The sequence below is a fragment of the Leptinotarsa decemlineata genome, unplaced genomic scaffold, assembly GCF_025532065.1.
Source record: "Leptinotarsa decemlineata unplaced genomic scaffold, Ldec_3_MD MMD2_tig00000199_RagTag_RagTag, whole genome shotgun sequence".
NCBI classification, from domain to species: domain Eukaryota; kingdom Metazoa; phylum Arthropoda; class Insecta; order Coleoptera; family Chrysomelidae; genus Leptinotarsa; species Leptinotarsa decemlineata.
Genome location: NW_027412544.1, coordinates 11001028 through 11022274, shown reverse-complemented (window position 1 = coordinate 11022274; position 21247 = coordinate 11001028). Strand labels below are relative to the sequence as shown.

The 21247-nt window shown below is 36.1% G+C and overlaps 1 protein-coding gene across 1 annotated transcript; it reads right to left on the bottom strand.

Moving 5' to 3' along the window:
• Positions 1–14017: 14017 nt before the first annotated feature.
• On the bottom strand, positions 14018–19529 carry LOC141481426 (uncharacterized). The gene is made up of 2 exons (XM_074172930.1): positions 17446–19529; positions 14018–14282 (listed from the first exon to the last, which is right to left on the bottom strand). Exons 1-2 carry the CDS (start codon positions 19185–19187, stop codon positions 14279–14281), a joined length of 1746 nt encoding a protein of 581 aa, XP_074029031.1. The 5' UTR covers positions 19188–19529; the 3' UTR covers positions 14018–14278.
• Positions 19530–21247: the final 1718 nt, after the last annotated feature.

The window sequence follows — 21247 nt, the reverse complement described above, 5'->3', positions numbered from 1 at the left end:
AGTAACCCGGAACTATGTCGTAGCTGAAATTTCACATTTTGATTTCAAGTCTCATAATCGGTTTATAAACAAAGGAATGCGATAAAAGCTAAATTATTCCAACCGTACCCAGTCTACCCTAACTAATTACTCATTACATGCTCAGACATTGTATTATGGGCTTATAAATATGATACATTCAACCCTGAAAATATCTCCCTATCCTAAAAAAATTAAATCAATCAGACAGTACAACTAAATACGTACACCTCAATACAAATATTATTCATGTTCCATAACCTTATAAGCAACAGTTAATCTGAAAAAAAAATTCTATATAATATTAATAAGAAAGATTGAATAAATATTGTTTCAACTGAGTCTTGCAAATCTGAAAACCCATTTTGAAATCGTATGGAATAATGTTATGAATTTTGCAAATTTGATAACTGTAAGATGTCCTTAATTATTCAGTTCTGAAAGAGGACGGAGACCATATTTCGACGTCAATATGAAGGAGTTAATGTGCAAATTATTTCATGAAAGAGACAGCCAAAATATCAACGTTCAGTTAACCAGCTTCGTGAAATTTATGAGAGATTCTTTCCCATCTTCTCATTCCATATATCAGACATGAACATGAATTTTACAATCATCGACTTCATTATTTATGTTTATTAGTTATGTGAGGTCCATAAACAACGTCTGCGTAATCAAAATTCGAAAACAATAAACTATCATAAAGTACAACTCCGAACTTGGGCGGTAGAAAATGCCGTGAACTCTCGAATTTCATATCGAATTCTAACAATAAACCTAAAACTGACGACTATATTAATCAAGTTGAAAACATCTCTGCGTTTATTTTTTGAAACAAAAAGAATAGCTTTTGATTTAGAGTAATTCATAATGAACAGTAATCTGTAACATTCCTAATATCATTCTTGATATTTTCAATTCCCTATTGATCATACAAGCGGTTAAAAGTGGGAAACAGAAATAAATCTAAGTATCATTCATATAACAGTGAATGTTACATTGTTGAAGACTTATAATGGGGTTGGAGGAATATACTTCAAACAACAAAGGTCCAAGAATTTATTCTTGAAGAACTCCAGATTTAGAAAATATATAATTGATTTGTGTGAATTCCGATTCGATTCGATTGAAATCCAATAAGATAAATGTTGTGCAGAATCTTTGATCGGTTGCTCTGATGATATCATTGATGACATGAAGCAGAGCAATCGTACAGCTATAGTCTATTTCATATCCTGAACGGAAGGGGCAACGAATTGATATTGTAAACTCGTTTTAACGTTGTAGAGATCTTTTTATTTCACCGGATTTAACTTCTTGGGTAGTATTTTCAAAACCGCTCCACCCCATAATGATGAAAAATACCTCCAAGAATACAAGTATTCATAATGTGAATAATTAATAGATTACATGTTTAATGAGTTTGATCGATCCCAACCAGCTACGTTAGTTTTGATATTCGCGATAGTTTCAGCAACAAATAAATTAATGATCTCCCTGAAATGGAATGTATCGTTTCCTAACTAGTTTCTTCTCTAGAGCAATTAAGCGGTACATATGCCCAGTTAAAATGTCCAGCTCTTGATTAGTGAAGGCAAGAGCGCAGGTCGGTTTTTTATTTTTTGTAGAAAATCAATTATGAACGCTGAAAGGTCTCATTTGAACGTCATCTACAGAAGTTTCTAGAAATACTGTACCCCTTTTCAAAACTTGTCACTGTAGACCAACTTCATTACACCGGGATAGGAGACACTTCAAAAATACCAATATGGATTGATTACCAAAAAAATCTAAATCAATGTTGAAAATGAATGGTCGCTGTATAAAGAAATCAGAGTGTGAATTTTTGAAATTTTCTACTCTTCCCAATGATAGCCTCAATAGGAATGATAACAAATTACAGGGTCTTCTTCTGATCGAAATCCTATTTTCAGAAACCAGCAAGGAAACTAAAGGCTGTTGTTTCACACCCTTCCAAATTGACTCTTCTGATTCGTGAGATCCGAGATTCCGGCAGTCACCAGCAGTAGCTCAGACCTATTTTTTTACAGTACAGCTAGACTGGTGGTTAATTCTTATGTTTTTCATAATCGTATACTTTTTATGATTCTACGATTTTTTATAATCTTATGGTTTTATGATCTTACGATTTTACGATGTTAATGCTTTTGCCTGTCAGAACTTGAAAGTTGAAAGGCATTCTGAAGGATGATTACCACAAACTTCATTTAAATCACCATTACGTGTTATGTATACAAAGTCAAGCACAGAAAAATACAGTTTCAAAACTTCAGTCTTCACACATAGAATCGTTATCAGTTCAAAGTTCAAATAATTCGCTGACCTGTTACAATAAACATATACACAAAGTTCACTGATTCTAAATATGACATTACCAAAAGTAGATATATCTCTCTACCTCACTATACATTACACTACACTATGAAAATAAACTCTATGACTGAACAAAAGGAGAAGAATACTAGTTGACATCTACTTGTATACCTAAGCGTAAAAATAATCAATTTAAACAATATAGACTCTGAATAGGTGTCTGCATTCTGATTTTTATTCATTTGGAGTACTACTGTAGACTGCTCAAAAGAATCTCAGATCTGTGAAAATATAGAGAAAGGGATTTTTGTATTCGATTTGTGTCGCAAACAATATAAAATGAAAAGTGGAAAAATGGGATGGACACAGTCTATTTAAAATATTATTATTATTTTGTTCCTGTCGACCGAGCTATTGAAACTCGCATTTTTATGTGTTTTATAATTTTTTTGCTACTGGTAATTAAATTTCGTAGGGGGCCGATCGCGCACCTGCGCCAATTTAACGATCACATACATCTCTGGAAGTGGAAATATAGGATATTGACGTTAAGAAGAGAATGACGTCATTTTTGGTAATTTCCAATGAAATGCGTTCGATAGCAATGAAACTAGTCAAATTTCATTTTGTAAGTTGCTCAACTGATACCTAGTAAAATTTCAGACCTTGCTGAATCTAAAAAACTGGAAAACTGTCAGTCTTTCTTTTCTTTTCAGAACTAATCATTCCTTTTGAAAGGGCCTGCGTATAGTCAATATGCCTAAAGCATTTTTTAAACAATCTTAACAAATTTGTATTTTAACTAAGTAAGTTGATAGTAAGTAAGGTTGATAACAATAAAACAAATCAACAGTACAAAAATATATAATAGTTCGAAATAGTGCAACGCCGTAGCTTGTCATCTTGTGACGTCAATCTCTTCTTAACGTGTACATACGTTGGGAGAGATGAAATTTCATTCCGAAATATTTATTTTTTTTATACGCTTGTATTTCCTCGATATAGTCTTCAGACTTATTTGATTACCGAATTTCTCAAAAATATCAATTGACTACTTTGAAACTCAGTTTCTAATCTAGGATAATCGGACTTTCTTTATTTTTTGGGGAGTTTCGAAAAAAACTTTGTTTTCATATATTGACAAATATACAAATATTGCAAATTGCAGCTATGGAAGTTTCTACAGTTGAATCAGTTTTCTTTAAATTGCTTTTCACACCGATTCATTCAACAATTATAAATGAAACGAAAACCTTGAACTTCTGGCGTCTTCACGAGATGAAAAAACTGTTTCCTCCATCTCGTGAAGAATCAGACTTGGTTGGTGAAACGCGGGTCAAATAAGTTCGTATTGCATTTCTAGTTATTGCGAAGAGTGCTTGTTCTGGAACACATCTAAAGATTAAATATGGCTGAAATTTCAAAAGATTCTCGAATATGAGTGCTATCAACAGGTTTGAAACTATGGTTTATCTATATTTTGAAGATTCAATAAGGCTTCCTCACGTTCATGCTTGAAAAAAAATTACTCTGTATTCATTGGAAAAGTGTTTACTTGATTATCTCCAAAACCGATTATTGTGATAAACATGACAGAATGATGATAGAGTGTCTTCTCTCAAACAGTTTCTTTCAATGTGAAAAAGAAAATTTTTGTGGAGGCGTTAATTGTTCTTGAACTACTTCAAGTTTTTAACCTGCACTTTAATAAAAATCATTATACTTGATAAATTAATAGAGAATTTGGGCTTCTGTAATGAATAGCAAAATTGAAAAGTTTTTGTATCTCATTAGTTCGGACTTCCATTGCCTAATATGATATAAATTGATTTGAAATCCCTGAAAGAATCTATAAAAAATCAAAAAGATCAGCTAAAATATAACAATTATCGTAAGCAGTTATCACCCGAAGAAATCAAAACATCGTGAAGTAACTTTGCTTGGAATCTTTTAATTTTTAATTTTCATTTCTTGTTAATAATTTTTAATTTTCATCTCGTGTTAATAGTTAAATTTTTTGATTTTTTGATTGTTACTTGTATTTTATTTCATTGCAATTTCAGTTTCTTTGCTCAATATAAAAAATTGTTATTTTCAGCTAATCTTTTAAATTTTTTATATATTCGGTCAGGGATTTCGAAACAATTTATATCATATTGGACAATAGAAGTCCGAACTAATGAGATGCACCACGAAACATTGTCTACCACATTCAAACAAACGTGGAAAGTTTTTGCGATTCATAGTTCTATAAACAATAACGGAAAAAAATCTTCTGCCATACTGCAGTTAAAATTTCAAAATATCTCATTGTAACATTCAGAATATTCTCTTTGTTATTCACTTCGTAAACATATTTGATATCAACGACTTCTCAGTCCCACACGTCTGATATTTGTTTAACACATAATGATGAAACCAAGAAACTGTTCAATTTCAAATTGAAAGGGGGAAATTTTTAAGATAGAATAATTTTTGGAGAAGAAAAGTTTTGGCTTTCGAGTTCTTCATCTTTATATAAATGAATGTGGGAGGGAATCTTACAAATAAAAAAAGAGAGCAAATAATTTCAGAATATACTCTTTACGCATATAGATCATGCAAAGAAGTAACTTCCATACACAATTTCCTATAGAATATTTCCATTTAAATTCACCGTGAACATGTTTGGTGGTGAATAATTTTTCATGAATTTTTTCAAATACACCAGTAAATAATTTCAGATTCAATTTGAAGTGACATCTGAATCAACTATGTATTTTCCCTAAAGACTTTTTTGTACTTTAAATAACACTAACAACACCTAATACTAGTGTAATTTTTTTCCCCGTAGATTGACCAATAACAACTAATTTTGGGGTGATAAAAACGAAAATGACAATGAAAAATTTTTATTAGCTCTGGTTTTTGAGATACACAGTACTTAATCTTAAAGAGTAGTTATACTATACGTGAAAAGTGAAAGTACATAAAACAATTTTGTTATGTTTCTTTTAGAATATTTTAAGTACAAAATTAATAAAAAAAAACATTATTAAAAGTGTTTTGACAAATAAAAGAAGTTTGTACCACCAAATTTCAATTAAGTCCATCCGATTCATTGTAAGATCGCTGTCGTTTAGCTTGTCTTTTATAAAACACTTCTGGAGCATCCCTACACACAGACTAGCAGTAGTCTGCAAGCATTGCTTCATTCCAACGGCCCTGATATCTCTGTTCCATTAAGGCAATGTCTTGATGGAATCTTCCTCCATGTTCGTCACTCACAGCTCCACAGTTTTGTGGGAAGAAATTAAGATGAGAGTGAAGAAAATGAATTTTTAAGGACATGATGCATCCAAGTTGGTGGTAAGCTTGAAGAAGCTCTTTAACCAATGCTGTGAAGTTATCATCTCTTTTGTTACCTAAAAACCCATGTACAACCCCCTTAAAGGCTTCCCAGGCTCAAATATTTTGTTCTGTCATTTGCCAGACTACTTGATTTCCAATAAATATTTCATTCGCTGAAAGGTTGTTTTAGACCGAAAGAATATGGCACAAATTCCAAGTTTTGTGAAATTATTGTAACTATTCAAGAACGTCCATTTTGTGGTGTAATTCGCAACTTGTTTATCTAGCAACAGGTAATTTTAGGAATGGGCGATATTTTAAGGAAAGGGTATTTTTTGTATATTCTTATCAGTCGTCAAATGGATTTCGCTTTGAAAAAATGACCATTTTTCGAAAGAAATGCTCATTTAAGAAAAACTATTGAACTTAGCCATAGGGAATACTTAATGAAATTTGTAGAGGTTTCGTTGGCGCTTCTTATGGATCAATAATATACAGGGTGTTCCATTTAATATAAGGAAGATTTTGCAAATTTTCATTTACAATATTTGGCAAGCGGTTTTTCATACCCTGTATATCACAGGTCGATTTCAGATATATCGTTTGAGAGAGTTACCAATGTAGAATATTCGACCGAAAAAAAATTTCAACTGGACTTGGCACCACTTTATAATTTCAAATATTCTGAGTGACGAATATTGGAAAAAAAAACCTGTCATGCTAGATATCTCGAAAACCATCAATATTTTCGAAGTGCAGATATACATAAAGTTTATTTTATTTTCTATGAAGAAACCGAAAAAGCGATAAAAAATATAGGTTGCCATTTAAAAAGACACAGTTGGGATCCGCCCAGAAAAAATCGAACACCCTGTGTGACCGCCAATATTTTTATTTTGTCGAGCTCGAGCAATAAGGTAATATTATAGAAAATTAGATTCCTATCTGCTTCCTATATAGAGATATGGAACACCGCGCCACTGTTGCAGGACCCTGTATAAGTGTCGAAATTTTCTTCGTTCATCGCTCGCACTTGTTTCTACATCCATCCTCGATGCAAGATATAGTTTATTTCAAATGAAACAAAAAATGCGATAAAATATATTTATTGAAAAATGTTCTTGAAATCCAAATCATTTAACACTTTTTCCTCAATCAAATACATACATTCTTGCATGCAAAATTTTTGTAATTATTACACATATCACATAAAGTAAAAATAATATTGTCTTCATGAAAAATTGTGCTAATATTTGGAAGAATAGATTTTTGCAACGAGAGTGTCCTATTTTAAGAGTTCATGCGCATTTTCAATAAGATGAAGCAGTGTAGAATCTTTGGATATCATTCTTATACTTGTGAAGAACTGTTTGGAACTTTTGGTGTGGTAATGAATATTACTGGAGTTTTATCCCAACACCAAATCGTTAATTCAACACCTCTACACGTGTTCCGATCACCAAGAGATCATCTTCAAGGGGAAGATTAAATGTGGCTAGCCCTGTCAGAGAGTCTTCCAGTGGGACATTGGTAAACAAGTACACAACATCGAACCTGACCAGGATATCCATCGGCTCCAGCGTTAAGTCCCTAATTTCACCAACGAAGTTTGTCGAGTACTTGACGTAGGAGTTTGTCTTTCCTGGATAGGCTGGTGCAGCATGGCTAAATGCTTTGCCAGGTGGTTGGTCGGTGAGCCTAGTGCACTGACTATTAGTCTCAGTGGTATTTTATATTTGTATTTTGTCTACGATAAACCGTAGAGCCTTGGAGCTACGGCTTCAGTTCTGGTTCTCTGAGAGGTGTTCGATAGTGAAAAATATTTATTGATTTTGTAAACGTTTTCCAACCTTCATTGTGTTGGATCCCATTAATGTTTGCGATAGTTTTCAGGATCTAGTAGTGCTTCAACTTTTATGTTATATTTCTCCGTGTTCAGAATCACCGTGGAATGGAAATATGGAAGAGATGCTCTGAACCTTTTCCTAGACCACTTAAACGCTCAACACCTAAGCATCAAGATCACCATTATGACTGAACAAGATCAGCGAAAAGCATTCCTAATAGAACAATGTGGTGCTAGATTACCCCATACAGTGAACCGAAAACCCACGCACACGGATATGTTCCTACACGCACTATCGAACCATCATCCTAGCCAAAAGTAAGGAGTCATCTCCACTCTAAGAACGGGCTCGAAGAATATGTGAACCAGAGCATCCAGAGAAAGAACACACTTTCGAGTGACCTTAAAATCGAATGGATACAGTTTACCCGAAATCAACGAAGCCATGAAACTGAAGATGTGACCTTCGAACTATACGAGAGGACACGTGATCACCTGTCAATGTATCATATGACAGATGGGTATTTGCCGGTTAGCTAACAGTGAAGATGGGAGGGGTTCCCAACTATTGTGAGTTGATTCGATTTTAAACAGGCGCCATGTGAATTGTAAAATGCCAAATACCCTAAAGGAATTATCAACCTCATCAATTTACCAAATCAGGTTGAATTAAAAGACCATGTACATCAATATAATATATTCGAAATGAAGATCAATATAGAAAAGGTTGCAAAAGCCACTGGACTCTATAACAAAAGTTCTTTATTCCAAAATTGAATCATCGGCAATTCCCATGAGCAAATTGAGCAATCAAATATATTCAACCAAATAACTATTCACTTTTCAACCAATTGAAGCAACTGATAACTTAAGTACAAACAGAGAGTGCAAGCTTCCAATAAGCAAATGAACAGATAAGGCAGGTGCAATAAAATATTAAGCAAAAAAAAACTAGTTATCAATAGCAAACGCATAGGCATAAAAACTGACCGCTTTCAATAATTATATGACCAGATATCAATAAGCACTACCATAAGTATGAACATAGGCATAGACACGCTGATCCGTTTCTAAATCCTTTTAAACCTAATTATCAATAGTAATAACATCAACACCATGTGACGTAGGTATTTGAATTATTCCAACGCAGAAATTAAATATTTACTGAATATCGGTATGCAAGAATCAGCTATAATGCGCAGATTTGTTAAAAAAATATTCATATATATATATATATATATATATATATATATATATATATATATATATATATATATAAACAACTTTAATTTTCGCTTGACAGCTGAGAAAATGAAAATAATGATGTAGGATTGCGATAAAACGCTAATATTAAACCCTTACGAATAATAAAAATAGCCAGTATATACAAAAAAAACTGAAGCAAAAAAAAAAACTTGCGTGCTATCCCACGGTCGGTTGACTGAAGCTGGAAGCATAGAGCATTCAATGGTATTGCTATGATTCGGATCAGGGCACCGTTTAGAATAGTCTCCTCGAGTGATCCCCCCAATTGGATAAAGGATAGTAGGTATAGCCTCAGGTCAGTGAGGGTATTAGGATCCATATTTTATCCAGTTCTCATAATCTATAGTGAACAGAACCACCAGACCAGTAGCACTGCGAATTTGAAACCACTTCACAAATCCTCTAAGAGCTGAATTTTGGATTGAATTACAAAAATATCTCCATTAAACTCACAATCAATTCCGAAATTCAAATGTTTCAATATGCAGGAACGTTCCCAATTAAGGATGATTAAAATAATCATGAATCCTACAAATCGGCAGGTGATATTTTTCGCAGGAAAAAAACTAGTAATGTACGCAACCGCGAACAGCAGGAACAACACTCCCCCTCGCGCATTGGCCTTTGCGCATATAACAATACCAGGTTATATAAATCCTTTTGAATCCCTTCAAGATATTTATCAGCTTCATCTAGTGAATCAAGATGAAGTAGGAGTAATACTTCTAAGGGCCTGATATCAGATATAACTTGTATCCCTATTAGAATAAATAAAACCTACAAATAGATGTACAAGGTGTGTCACTATTTAGTGGTTTTATTGTTCAGAAGGGTCAAGTTGACTGAAAAAGAAATTAGAACGTAGCAAAGAGTCATGCGGTTCAAAACGGGGAGGAAGGATCAGATGGTTGCACACGCATATCTACCATACATCCCTAGGGTCACAGACAGAATTGGATAACTATCGGGGAAACACGACATCAGAACAGTTTTCAAACACACCAGTAGGATACAACAAAGCACCAGGTCGGCAAAAGACGAAACGGAATGGCTATCAGTAGCAGTGGTCTATGGCATACCCTGCATTTGTGGGAAGGTATATATCGGAACCACCAAAAGATCCATAGGAACGAGGCTGAAGAAACATGAAAGGAAGTTTGGACTGAATCAAACAGATAAGTCAACTGTGACAAAACACGCACTCAGTGAAGGAAACCACAGGATTCTGTTTGAAAACACTGAATTTTGTTCCCTAACCAGGGATACCGTAGCCGAATGGTACGCGAGGCAGTAAAGATCCACAAACACACAGATAATTTCAACAGAAAAGAAGAAGCGGCAAATCTCAATCAAATATGGAATCCCATTCTAAGAAGTTCAAGGATAGCAAACAGCGTGACGGCAGGTAGAAAAGGGCCAACGAACGTTATTGACAATTTACCAAACCCAGGTACAGTTCTTAGCACTCCAAACTACCTGACACAGCATGAATATGTGTTGCGAAACTGTAATATACAGTCACCGGATATTATTCCAGGATGTATTAACCTCTGAAAAAGCTAGCCACTCGCGCCAGCGAAACGTCAGGAAGAAACTCCAAAAATCCACGGCCTTCGAACCCGAAAAATATTGACACTGAAAACTAAATCTGTTCGTCGCTAACTGATGATATCCTTAATATCTTGTTCCTTATTATCGCATTGAACGGAACGCATTGGCATCATAGAAGTAACACTGCAAAACAGTGGTACAGCGTTGCCCACTTGACCTAACTACAAAGGATGTTTCCTGAATTTCAATTGTATCAGTTCAATGTCTTTGTATTGGAGTTTTGAAACTTTTTGTTAGCTAACTTTGAACAACTATTTACCGATGGTATGCATACTGAAGGGAATATAATTCATCAGTTGAATAAGAAAAAAAAGGATATCATTGTGAGAAAATCTCTCATTTTCATATCATTTAGTTTTACCTGTAAATAAATCAACTTTTATAGATTGGTCCCTGGAGATAATTGTCCCTGACAATTCTCGTTAAGGGTTTCTTTACTTTCTCTTGTTGAAATAGTAACTGTCTTTGTTACATTTGACCAATGCTCTCTATCTCACAACTTTCATCAATAAATAAAAAACAAATCAATTCACTCTTTCCTTCTTTCAATTCAATATTCAATTCAAATTTGGAGGGTGCAATGAGGTAAGAAATAAGCCCAAAATGAGCCTGAAATTATTGCTGGATGAAAATTTCTGAAAGATGGAGAATTTCTTTTTCGTTTTGTCAGCTTAACGCTAGAGCTAGGAGAATCCATTGATTTTCCAAAAACAACACATGTAAGCGATAGGGGGAACAGGAATCTTATATGTGCCTTATAGTTTCAATATATTTTCATCTATATCACATTTAAAGAATTTTCACAAAAATATTTTCGCTGTGCCTGAGGTAGGCATACAAAAATTCAATTCAATCGAGGAACAAAAAGTTGTTTAACAGCGTAATGATGAAATCTAAAATGAGCCTGAAATTTTCGCAAGATTGAAGTTTCCGAAAAGTAAAGGATTTTGATTTGGTTCTGTCTGATCAACGGTAAAGTTAGCTGAACTCACTTTTTTCAAACAATACATCTAAAGTCGGTGATGAGTAGTCATAGGAGCATGAAATAAATGTGAAACCTTCAATATATTTCTATATCTTCCTAGTTCAAGAAGATTTTCTAATATTTTTCCCGCTTTGATCGCGTTCATCTGAGATCATTTCCCAGGTATGTATATAATTCAAACGAGGAGCAAAAAATGTTCAACAATGTATAGAAGAAGTCTAAAAAGAGCCTGAATGTATTGCAAAATTTCCAAAAAATGAGAAATTTCGATTTGGTTTTGCCAGTTCAACGATGAATTCTTCCAAAAGGTGGAGGATTTCGATAGGAACCTAAAATTCTCAGTATATTTCATATGGAAAGTTGGTGATGACAGGAACAGGAACCTGAAATGAGCCTCAAATTCCCAATTATTTCAATATCTTCAACACTTCAAAGGAGGAGCAAAGAGTTGTTCAATAGCATAACGAAGGAGTTTCATAATCGCTTCAGCAATGGCATGTGATATTGCTGGAGGTCACTCAAAGTGGAACAAAAAAAAGAACTTCACCTAGTCCATGCAGTTGGAGTTCGTTCATAGTAAAATCGTCAAAAGATCAAGAAATAGAATTATCCTTGTCAAAAAAATAGGGCGTGAATCGAGGTCGTTACCTTTGCTACGTTGTGTGGAGTAAATTATAACATCTCATTTTTCCACTTGTCATTTCATATTGTTTGCGAGGTGATTGGAACGCAAAGAAATCTTTTTATCAATTTTAATTTTTGGGTTGTAACATACCAATAATTAATTTTTTTTCTTCATTTTCACAGGTCTGGGATTCTTCTGTTCATTCTGCTGCAGTAGTACTACAAATGAATTAAAATGTCCATATTATTCACATCGATAATTTTTATTTATGATACGGTTGGGTACGTCTATAAGTGCTCTTCTTTTTTTGTTCAGTCATAGAGTTGTTTGTGTAGTGATTAAAGTAGAGTGAGAAGTGAGGTACAGAGATATCTACTTTTAGTAGTGTCATACTTGAAATCGGTGGGCTCCCTATGTATAATGGGACGGATGTAACGAGTGGTAGCATTGCCTGAACTTTGAACCAATATGGATTCAATGTGTGAAGGATGAAATTTTGAAAGGTCATTTTGAGAATCATCCATTGAAATAAACTCCAACTTTTTGAGGTATTTATAGATATAAATTCAGAAGTGAATTACATAAAATCATTCTTTTATTGGTAATTTCAACTAATTATAAAGTCATTAGGAATTATTTCACTACATGATTTTGCTCTCAGGCAAAATCATAAAAGGCATATCGTCATAAAAAGCATCCAAGCACAAAAATATAAAAGCATAATAATCAGTGGAAGTATGAGAGCCATCAATAGCAGAAAACAAGGGAATGTATATAAATAGGAATAAATTGGACACAACAAGAAGGTCGCTTTGGACGTGTCCGGGTGCACTGTAAAATAAAGGCCCGACGTGGCTATTGCTGGGGACTGCTGGTATTCTGAATCTCAAGAATCTGAGGTGTCTATTTGGAAAAGTGTAAAACAAAAGCCGTAATTTTCTCTGCTGGATTTCGGATTTCAAACAGAAGTTGTGAGGGTTTAGTGCATCAAACCCCAGGGTGAGAATCTGTATTTGTTATTTTTACTATCGAAGCAAACATTGGAAAGAATAGAAAATTTCAGAACATTGACACTCTGATTTTTCTGTATAGCAAAAATGTATGTTCAATAGTGATTATTTAGTATTTTTGTTATATTATTCACTTCAAGACTGGGGATACAGAACCCTATTAAAACTCCTTGTTTTATTGGTATGCTCGAAGTGTCTCCTATCCCAGTGTAACTAAGTTGGTCTACAGTGACGGGTCTTGAAAAGGGGTGCAGTATCTCTAGAGACTTCTTCATAAGAGCTAGTCATTCCAACTGGGCACAGGTACCGTTTTTTTTTGCTCTGAATCAGGAAAAGTAAAAAAACGGTCATTTCGAGGTTATAAGTGATGGAGATGGTTCCGAAATCAGCTTGAATCAACTATTGATATCACATCAAAAAGTGAGATTTCATTCATCCTTAGTTCTGACAAGTTTCGATTATTGAGAGTTGCCATTCCAGAAAAAATATGTATCAGTGAAAAACGGCGAGTATCTCACCCACAATACAGTAGACACACTTTCATTCAAAATCTTTTGAGAAATACTGAAAAGGGTATAATATTTTTCGTGTTGAATATCAGTAAGGCAATTTTGTCAAGTTCTAAAAAAGGCGAAGCACTCGGATTTTACAGTCCCTTTACATAAATAACGCCTGCAGCGCAAACAAATATTCGTTTCAACCTTTTTGTACCCTCTCACGATAGAACAGAGGACATCGGTGTGATTCGATTATTATGCTATGCATTTAAATGGAGAAGGGAAATATTTTCGATTGCAAGAGATATGGAAATATTCTAACTGATTTCAGTATGATAGTGTGAAATCAGAACTATAAAAATAAATGAAAAGTTTTCTGAAATTCATTTAGTTAATGCTACTTCGAACATTGTTCACCAAATGTTTTGAATATCAAAAATATCTGAATTAAAATAATCGCTTATGTTAGACTCAATCTCACAATAATACAGCGAATAAACCCCAAAAATATATTAACAACGACTGATTATAAACAAATATATAATCTCACAATGGAAGCTAGCACTCTACTGCCGTTATTCGTGTTTCGACTCGCCGGGATGACAAATCCCATTTCGTAACAGTCACAGTTAGTCATCCTCTATTACTTTAGTCATCCTCTATTGCTTCTACGTTCACAGGGTGTTTTATGATACTGGGTATCTTACAGTCGGCCACTGCTACAATACCCTCGTCCCGAGGGAGATAATTTTCCGTTCACCTGTAACATAAATTTCATTATAAAATTATTCATAAAGAAGAACGATAATTCCACACTATCGTGGCTTTAGCTCATGGAGGCGTTGCCTCTTCGTAATCGTTTTTTTTCATGGTCAACGTATTGACTCGCAGCACGTAGTGCGTTTTCTTCTTCGTGAGAAGCGAAATTATTAGCCTCAACCTCGGAGGGGACTTCACTTTCGACATCCCTTATTCGTCTATCATCAGCCGTTTGCTGAACCCTTTTTGAGCTTAGTGAGCCAGCTTTTCGTCTTACGGAACATCTTTTCTGCCTACCTGCGGAGAATGTTCTTCCGACGATCATCTGACCATCAACCAACTGCTCGTGAACAGGTTGATGAACTTTTTCACTGCTCTGAGGGTAAACATTTTCACTGTTCGCAGCATCTCGCACCAGGGTGTGTTCATTTCCGCGTAGCACACCTTGTGCTTGGCCAACGTTTGGCTGAATGAACGCTTCCTGGGCCAGGACGTTTCCTGCTTCTGCAACATATAGTTGTCTGGAGACGTTTTGCTTTTTTGCTTTTCTTTTTGCGCCTGAGAGTGTTCATTTTCGTGTAGCACACCTTGTGCTTGGCCAACGTTTGGCTGAATGAACGCTTTCTGGGCCAGGACGTTTCCTGCTTCTGCAACACATAGTTGTCTGGCGACGTTTCGCTTTTCTTTTAGCGCCTGAGAGTGTTCATTTTCGTGTAGCACACCTTGTGCTTGGCCAACGTTTGGCTGAATGAACGCTTTCTTGGCCAGGACGTTTCCTGCTTCTGCAACACATAGTTGTCTGGCGACGTTTCGCTTTTCTTTTAGCGCCTGAGAGTGTTCATTTTCGTGTAGCACACCTTGTGCTTGACCAACGTTTGACTGAATGAACGCTTTCTGGGCCAGGACGTTTCCTGCTTCTGCAACACATAGTTGTCTGGCGACGTTTCGCTTTTCTTTTAGCGCCTGAGAGTGTTCATTTTCGTGTAGCACACCTTGTGCTTGGCCAACGTTTGGCTGAACGAACCCTCCCTGGGACAGAACGGTACCTTCTTTTGCAACACATTGCTGCCTGGCAACGTTGTGCTCTTCATTTACCAGTTGTTCGTTTATTCTGGTCTGTTCGTTATCGAGTTCGTCGTCACTAACACATTCTAAACTGTCCCTACGGGTAGTAAAGAGCTTCATCTTATCAATTGAACATATTCCGCTATAAGGTTTTTGAGACCTGTCTGCTTTTGGAATATCTTCAATAACATACCGATCATGGTCCAAAATAGCTGCCACTACGTAAGGCCCGCTATATTTTGGTAGAAGCTTTTTACTTTTTCCGTCGTTGGAAGCAGTTGTGTGTCTTATAAGAACTAATTGCCCAACAGAGTACTTGAATGATTCTTTTCTCTTAGAGTCATATCTAGCCTTCTGATTTTGCTGACACTTACTTATTTGATCAATAGCTTCCCGGGTATTTTTTTGCTTGTCAATTTTGTGGTCAGAAATCTGGACTTCATTAGTGAGAAAAGAGTCACACATGCCTCTTGGGTCATAACCAAACATGAGTTCGTGAGGTCTTTTTTGTGTAGACTTTTGTATTGAAGAATTTATACCGAACTTGATTCTGCCAAGTTCCTTGTCCCATTCTCGTTCGTCGCTACTCATGGTTGCAAGAGCTAAGAGTATCGTTCGATTATATCGCTCTACTTGACCATTTGCCCTGGGAGTAGCGGTTGCGTTATGCACAACTTTCACCCCAGACTGCCGGGCGAACTCGTTGAAGTTGGCACTCGTGAACGCACTACCCATGTCACAGATGATGCGTCGTGCAACTCCGAACGTTTCGAATATCTCCTTCAGAAACTTAATTACAGGAGCTGCTTTAGTACTCTTGACCGCTTTCATGAACACGTACTTGGTGAAAGCATCCACACATACAATCAAGTAGGAATTACCTAACCTGCTCTTTACAAAAGGACCTAGATGATCAATGTGAATTGTATCCATAGGTACAGCGACCTTTTCTATTGAATGTAACATTCCGCATTTCTTGCCTGTCGGTACCTTGTTGTAGCAACAATGCAAGCAACAACGAATATGTCTAGAAACATACTTTTTCATATTAGCAAACCAATAATTCTGCTTTATAAGAGACAACGTCTTATCAAGCGAAAAATGCCCAACAGAGTCATGACAGTAAACTGTTACGGCGTACCTTCCAGTTTTTGGTACAACCCATTTGAGCCCAGTTGGCGTTACTTTGTATATTCTGCCATTTTTCAGTGCATATTCCTTATGCACTTCTTTTTCCTCCTTATCTTTGGGTTCTCTTAACAAAACCTGGTGTATGTATTTACATCGTGGATCGTTCAACTGTACTGCTAGTATCCAATCACCTTCTGTAATGTTGATTGACATAATATCTACTTCCTGAAAAGGTTCAGGTTCGTCAACCGGGTTTCGGCTCAAGCGTCAACATGTGCCATTCGGGACCCTGGCCTATATTCAACATGAAACGTGAATTCTTGTGTTACCATCCACCAACGACCTATTCTGGGTATTGAATCTCGCTTGGATAAGGTAGTTCGTAAGGCGTTGCAATCAGTGACTACTTTGAACTCGATACCCAGCAAATATACACGAAATCTTTGCATGGAATTAACTACAGCCAACGTTTCCAATTCATAAGAGTGATACCGTTGTTCTTCCTTACTAGTTTGTCTGCTGAAGTAAAAGACAGGTTTGAGTTTACCATCTCCTTGCTTCTGTAGCAGAATACCCCCTACGCCCCATTTGGAAGCGTCGGTATGCAGTTCTGTTTCCGATGTCACATCGTATATAGCTAGGACTGGTCTCGTACATAAAATGTCACGAAGTTTGTTGAATGCTGAAAGTTGTTCCTCTGCAAATTCAAATTTTGCATCTTTTTTTATCAAGCTAGTCAGGGGTCTAGCTATTTGAGCAAAATCTTTCACGTATTTCCGAAAGTATAGAATAGACATTTTAGATTCACGAACATTGCCTATTTCACTGACATTCTCAGCGAAACAATCACGATAATTGTTGAGCAATCTCACAAGATCGTTCTTCTCGGTTTCGCTCAGATCTGAATTACAATTTATATTAGATATATTGAGATATTTGTTATTGATTGACATCGCCAAAATACTCACCCCCTTCGAGACGTTCTCATGACAGGGTTCCCCTCTGGCCACAATCTCATTTGATTTGAACATGAGTACGTGTGGGAAGCGTTCAGAACAGGCAGCACGCCACTGGTAGTCGAAGTGATACATCTTGGTAGATTACATTCATGGGCTGGTTTCAGTCTTTGACTATATTCAATGTAAATTTCCCCTTGGTAGTCTTCCATCGGAGTGAACTTGACCAACCCTATGTGGTTTGGAGGTATTTCTACATCAGAAGCAACAACCATATTTATTTTTCTCAATGGAGACTGATCGAATTGGGGCAGCTCATCTGTATATGAATTGAAAATGCGTACTGCACCGTCCTTGACGACCACAGCAACACCATCCATATTGAATAACGTCTGTCCGATTATCATTGGTATCTCTTGAATTTCGTTCGGTACAATAATCACTTCAATGTCGGTTTCAACTGAATCAACTGCGAGGTTAACCTTGGCTTTTCCCACAGCGTTGGCTACTCCACCTGCATATCCATTTATTTGCACCTTGCAAGGTTCCCATGATACTCCATGACGTTGAGCTTCTTTCTTGCGCAGAGTCACAACTGCACATCCTGTATCAATTAGCGCCTGAGAGATGAGGCCATTGATACGGCAGGACATGATATAGTGTGACTTATTTTCGGTAGGTACATTACATTTCATAACATGCTTGGAAGTTTGAGCTTGGTTGCGAGGACATTTGTTCTCTAAATGCCCCAAACGTTTGCAAAATTTACATTCGAGGCGAGGCCTAGGGCAACTTTTACTGAAATGTCCAGGCTGGTTGCAGTTAAAACATTTCCAGTTTCTTTTGAGTTGACTGCTGGCATTTTTGTGTTTATTTTCCACAAAAGTAGATTTATGATCTTCACGATGCGATCGAGAAAACTTTTTGAGCCTAGTCTCACCTACATCGCACCCCAGACGTTCTTCCGGCGCGAGAGATGAAATATATTCACATGTCTCAGGGTCACAGTACCTCCCTGCCTTCGCACCATTTTGTATAACCGGGTCGGTTATGCCATCTATAATCATGGCTACTGCGTTTTTACCTTGTATCTCACATGCCCTCAACAGTTCCATTTTACTAAAATAATATTCAGTCCACGTTTCGATTGGTGACTTAATTCTAGTACTCATTTTTCTGAGTGTACTAGGAAAGTCCCGATGGTCGGGAAAAGCCGCTTCAATTATTTGTTTCCATTCCATCCATGTGTGATCATAGGAGTCTAAACTATTCCACCAAGATTTTGCTAGGCCAGTTAAACGCGACTGCATATTGAGAATTTTCAGACGATCATCCCAACCGTTTATTTGAGCTAGTTGTTCTATTTTATCAAGCCACTTTTTTGACGAGAGATCGGATTTACGTGGACAAAATTCCGGTATGCAATCTGCACGAACAATCAAAGATTTGTTTTCAACATTTGAAGTTTTGCTCATATAATCGGCCAGTATGTTTTCTAAATGCTTTATTTTCTCACCTTGACTCCGCAACATATCAGTATAATTAACAACAGACTCACCATGGGAATTTTCCACCGTTCGGACTTCACTTACGCTTGGATCCTCCTGTGGCGGTTCACGAGATTCGTTATTTCGTGATGAAGAATGTTTCTTGGTTTTCTTTCTGCGACGTCCGCTTTCCCGACGATATCGCCCATAATCGTTATCACTTTCTGATTCCGATGTACCGAAACATCTTTTTGATTTCCGACCCATTTCTCGGTAACGAATGAAAAAAAACGAACTACAAACAAACACTAGTCCCTTCAGATAGAGCGTTGCTATCCCACCGCTGCACTGTTAGACTCAATCTCACAATAATACAGCGAATAAACCCCAAAAATATATTAACAACGACTGATTATAAACAAATATATAATCTCACAATGGAAGCTAGCACTCTACTGCCGTTATTCGTGTTTCGACTCGCCGGGATGACAAATCCCATTTCGTAACAGTCACAGTTAGTCATCCTCTATTACTTTAGTCATCCTCTATTGCTTCTACGTTCACAGGGTGTTTTATGATACTGGGTATCTTACACTTATATTATGTATATGTTTTTACTTTATATCAAATGCAAATTTCCACACAGTTTGTAGTGGATGGAAGTATAGGCAAAATAATCCATTACTCAAACTTTCAAACCAATCACAGTTGACCAGACTTTAGTGTCCGACCGAAACTTGTTTTTACGACCGAAACGGAAACCAAATTTCGGCAACGGTCTCAGTTTTGGCCGAAACCGAAACTTTCTTACAAGGATTATGTTTTGAGGGAAAAATAAAAAAAACGTTATAATAATCAGTCAGTCTTAATTTTTTTATCTTTAAATCACAACGTTATGCAGGTACTTAATATTTATGTAATAAACAAAGTCAATCACAAAGTAAGTCACGATATGATTAGTCACGTTGACGCGACAAAATGATTCCGTGGCTTGTATGAAATTCAATGCGCCGAACATGACCGATCACAGCGCGAGAACTGTCGAATGCAGTTTCGGTTCGGTCGTAGTTTCGGCAGGTTTACCGCCGAAACCGAAATTAAACTGAAACCCGTTTTTTTGCCGAAACTCGACGGAAACCGAAACCGAACTTTCGGTTGGACACTATCAGATTTATTACCCACTACATTCGAAGGCAGTCACTAGGTTTTTCCAGTCATCAGTCATCAGCCGAAGACGATTGTAGATACCAACAATCGAAACGTCGTGAACTAACGTGACTTGGAATCTCTACACTTTTTATTTTTTTATTATTTTCTTTTATCATTCCTTTAATTTTTATTTATTCAATTATTGTATTTTTACTTGTAGGTTATTTCACTATCATTTCATTTCAGGTTTATTGTGGCTTAATATAATTGTTATTTTCAACTATTCTTTTTTAATTATTCTCTTTTACTTGTTTCAGGGATTTCAAATCATTTTATATAGTAGACAATGGAAGTCCGAACTAGTGAAACTCATCACGAAACATTGTCAATCACCTTCAAACAAACGCAGTCACTAGGGTTGCCAAACGTCCCGTATTTTAAGGGACATTCTATTAATTTATACTTTTGTCCCGCGTTCCGGTAAACTTTTTTTGTGGGACGGCAAAAGTCCCATATTTTGCTGAAAGGACAAATTCATTTGATAAAACCAATTTTAAACACAAAATATTTGACGAATCCTCTGTCTGTCCATGCCACGCCGCCCAGCGTGTAATGTGTACAGCCTGTCCTACTTTATCATTCAAGGGGATGATATTCCCAAGTATCTTAAAAGATTGTTGCTTTTTAATGAAGAAAGCACAGTAGAAGAGTGTGAAACTAATGACAATAGTTTTCCATTTTCTTAGTAATGTGTAACCTGTGTTTGAGACTGCAAGCAGCTGAGATATATGAAAAATGGTTAAGTTAGTCGAAAAATTGGAAAAAGAATAGAAGACAGTTTCAATGGATCTGTTGTTGGAAAGGCAATGAAGAAATTAGATGAAGGCAAAAGAAAATGTTTAGGCGGTGAATTCAAGTTGTTTTTGGAAACAGCAGTAAAGTTCTTGAAGAAATTGTTTGCTTGGAAGCAAGTACTTTCAAGGATGCCAATCCCCTATTTATAAATTTTATAAAACCTTTAAAACCCAAGAAATTTATGTTAAGTAGGCCACTATGGCATTTGGATCCGGTACAATATACTTGAGCACCGTAAACACGTCCCTTATTTTTATTATCACAATTTGGGAACCCTGCCAGTCACATATGAGCAAATTCGTAATTTTACAATATGCGATGGA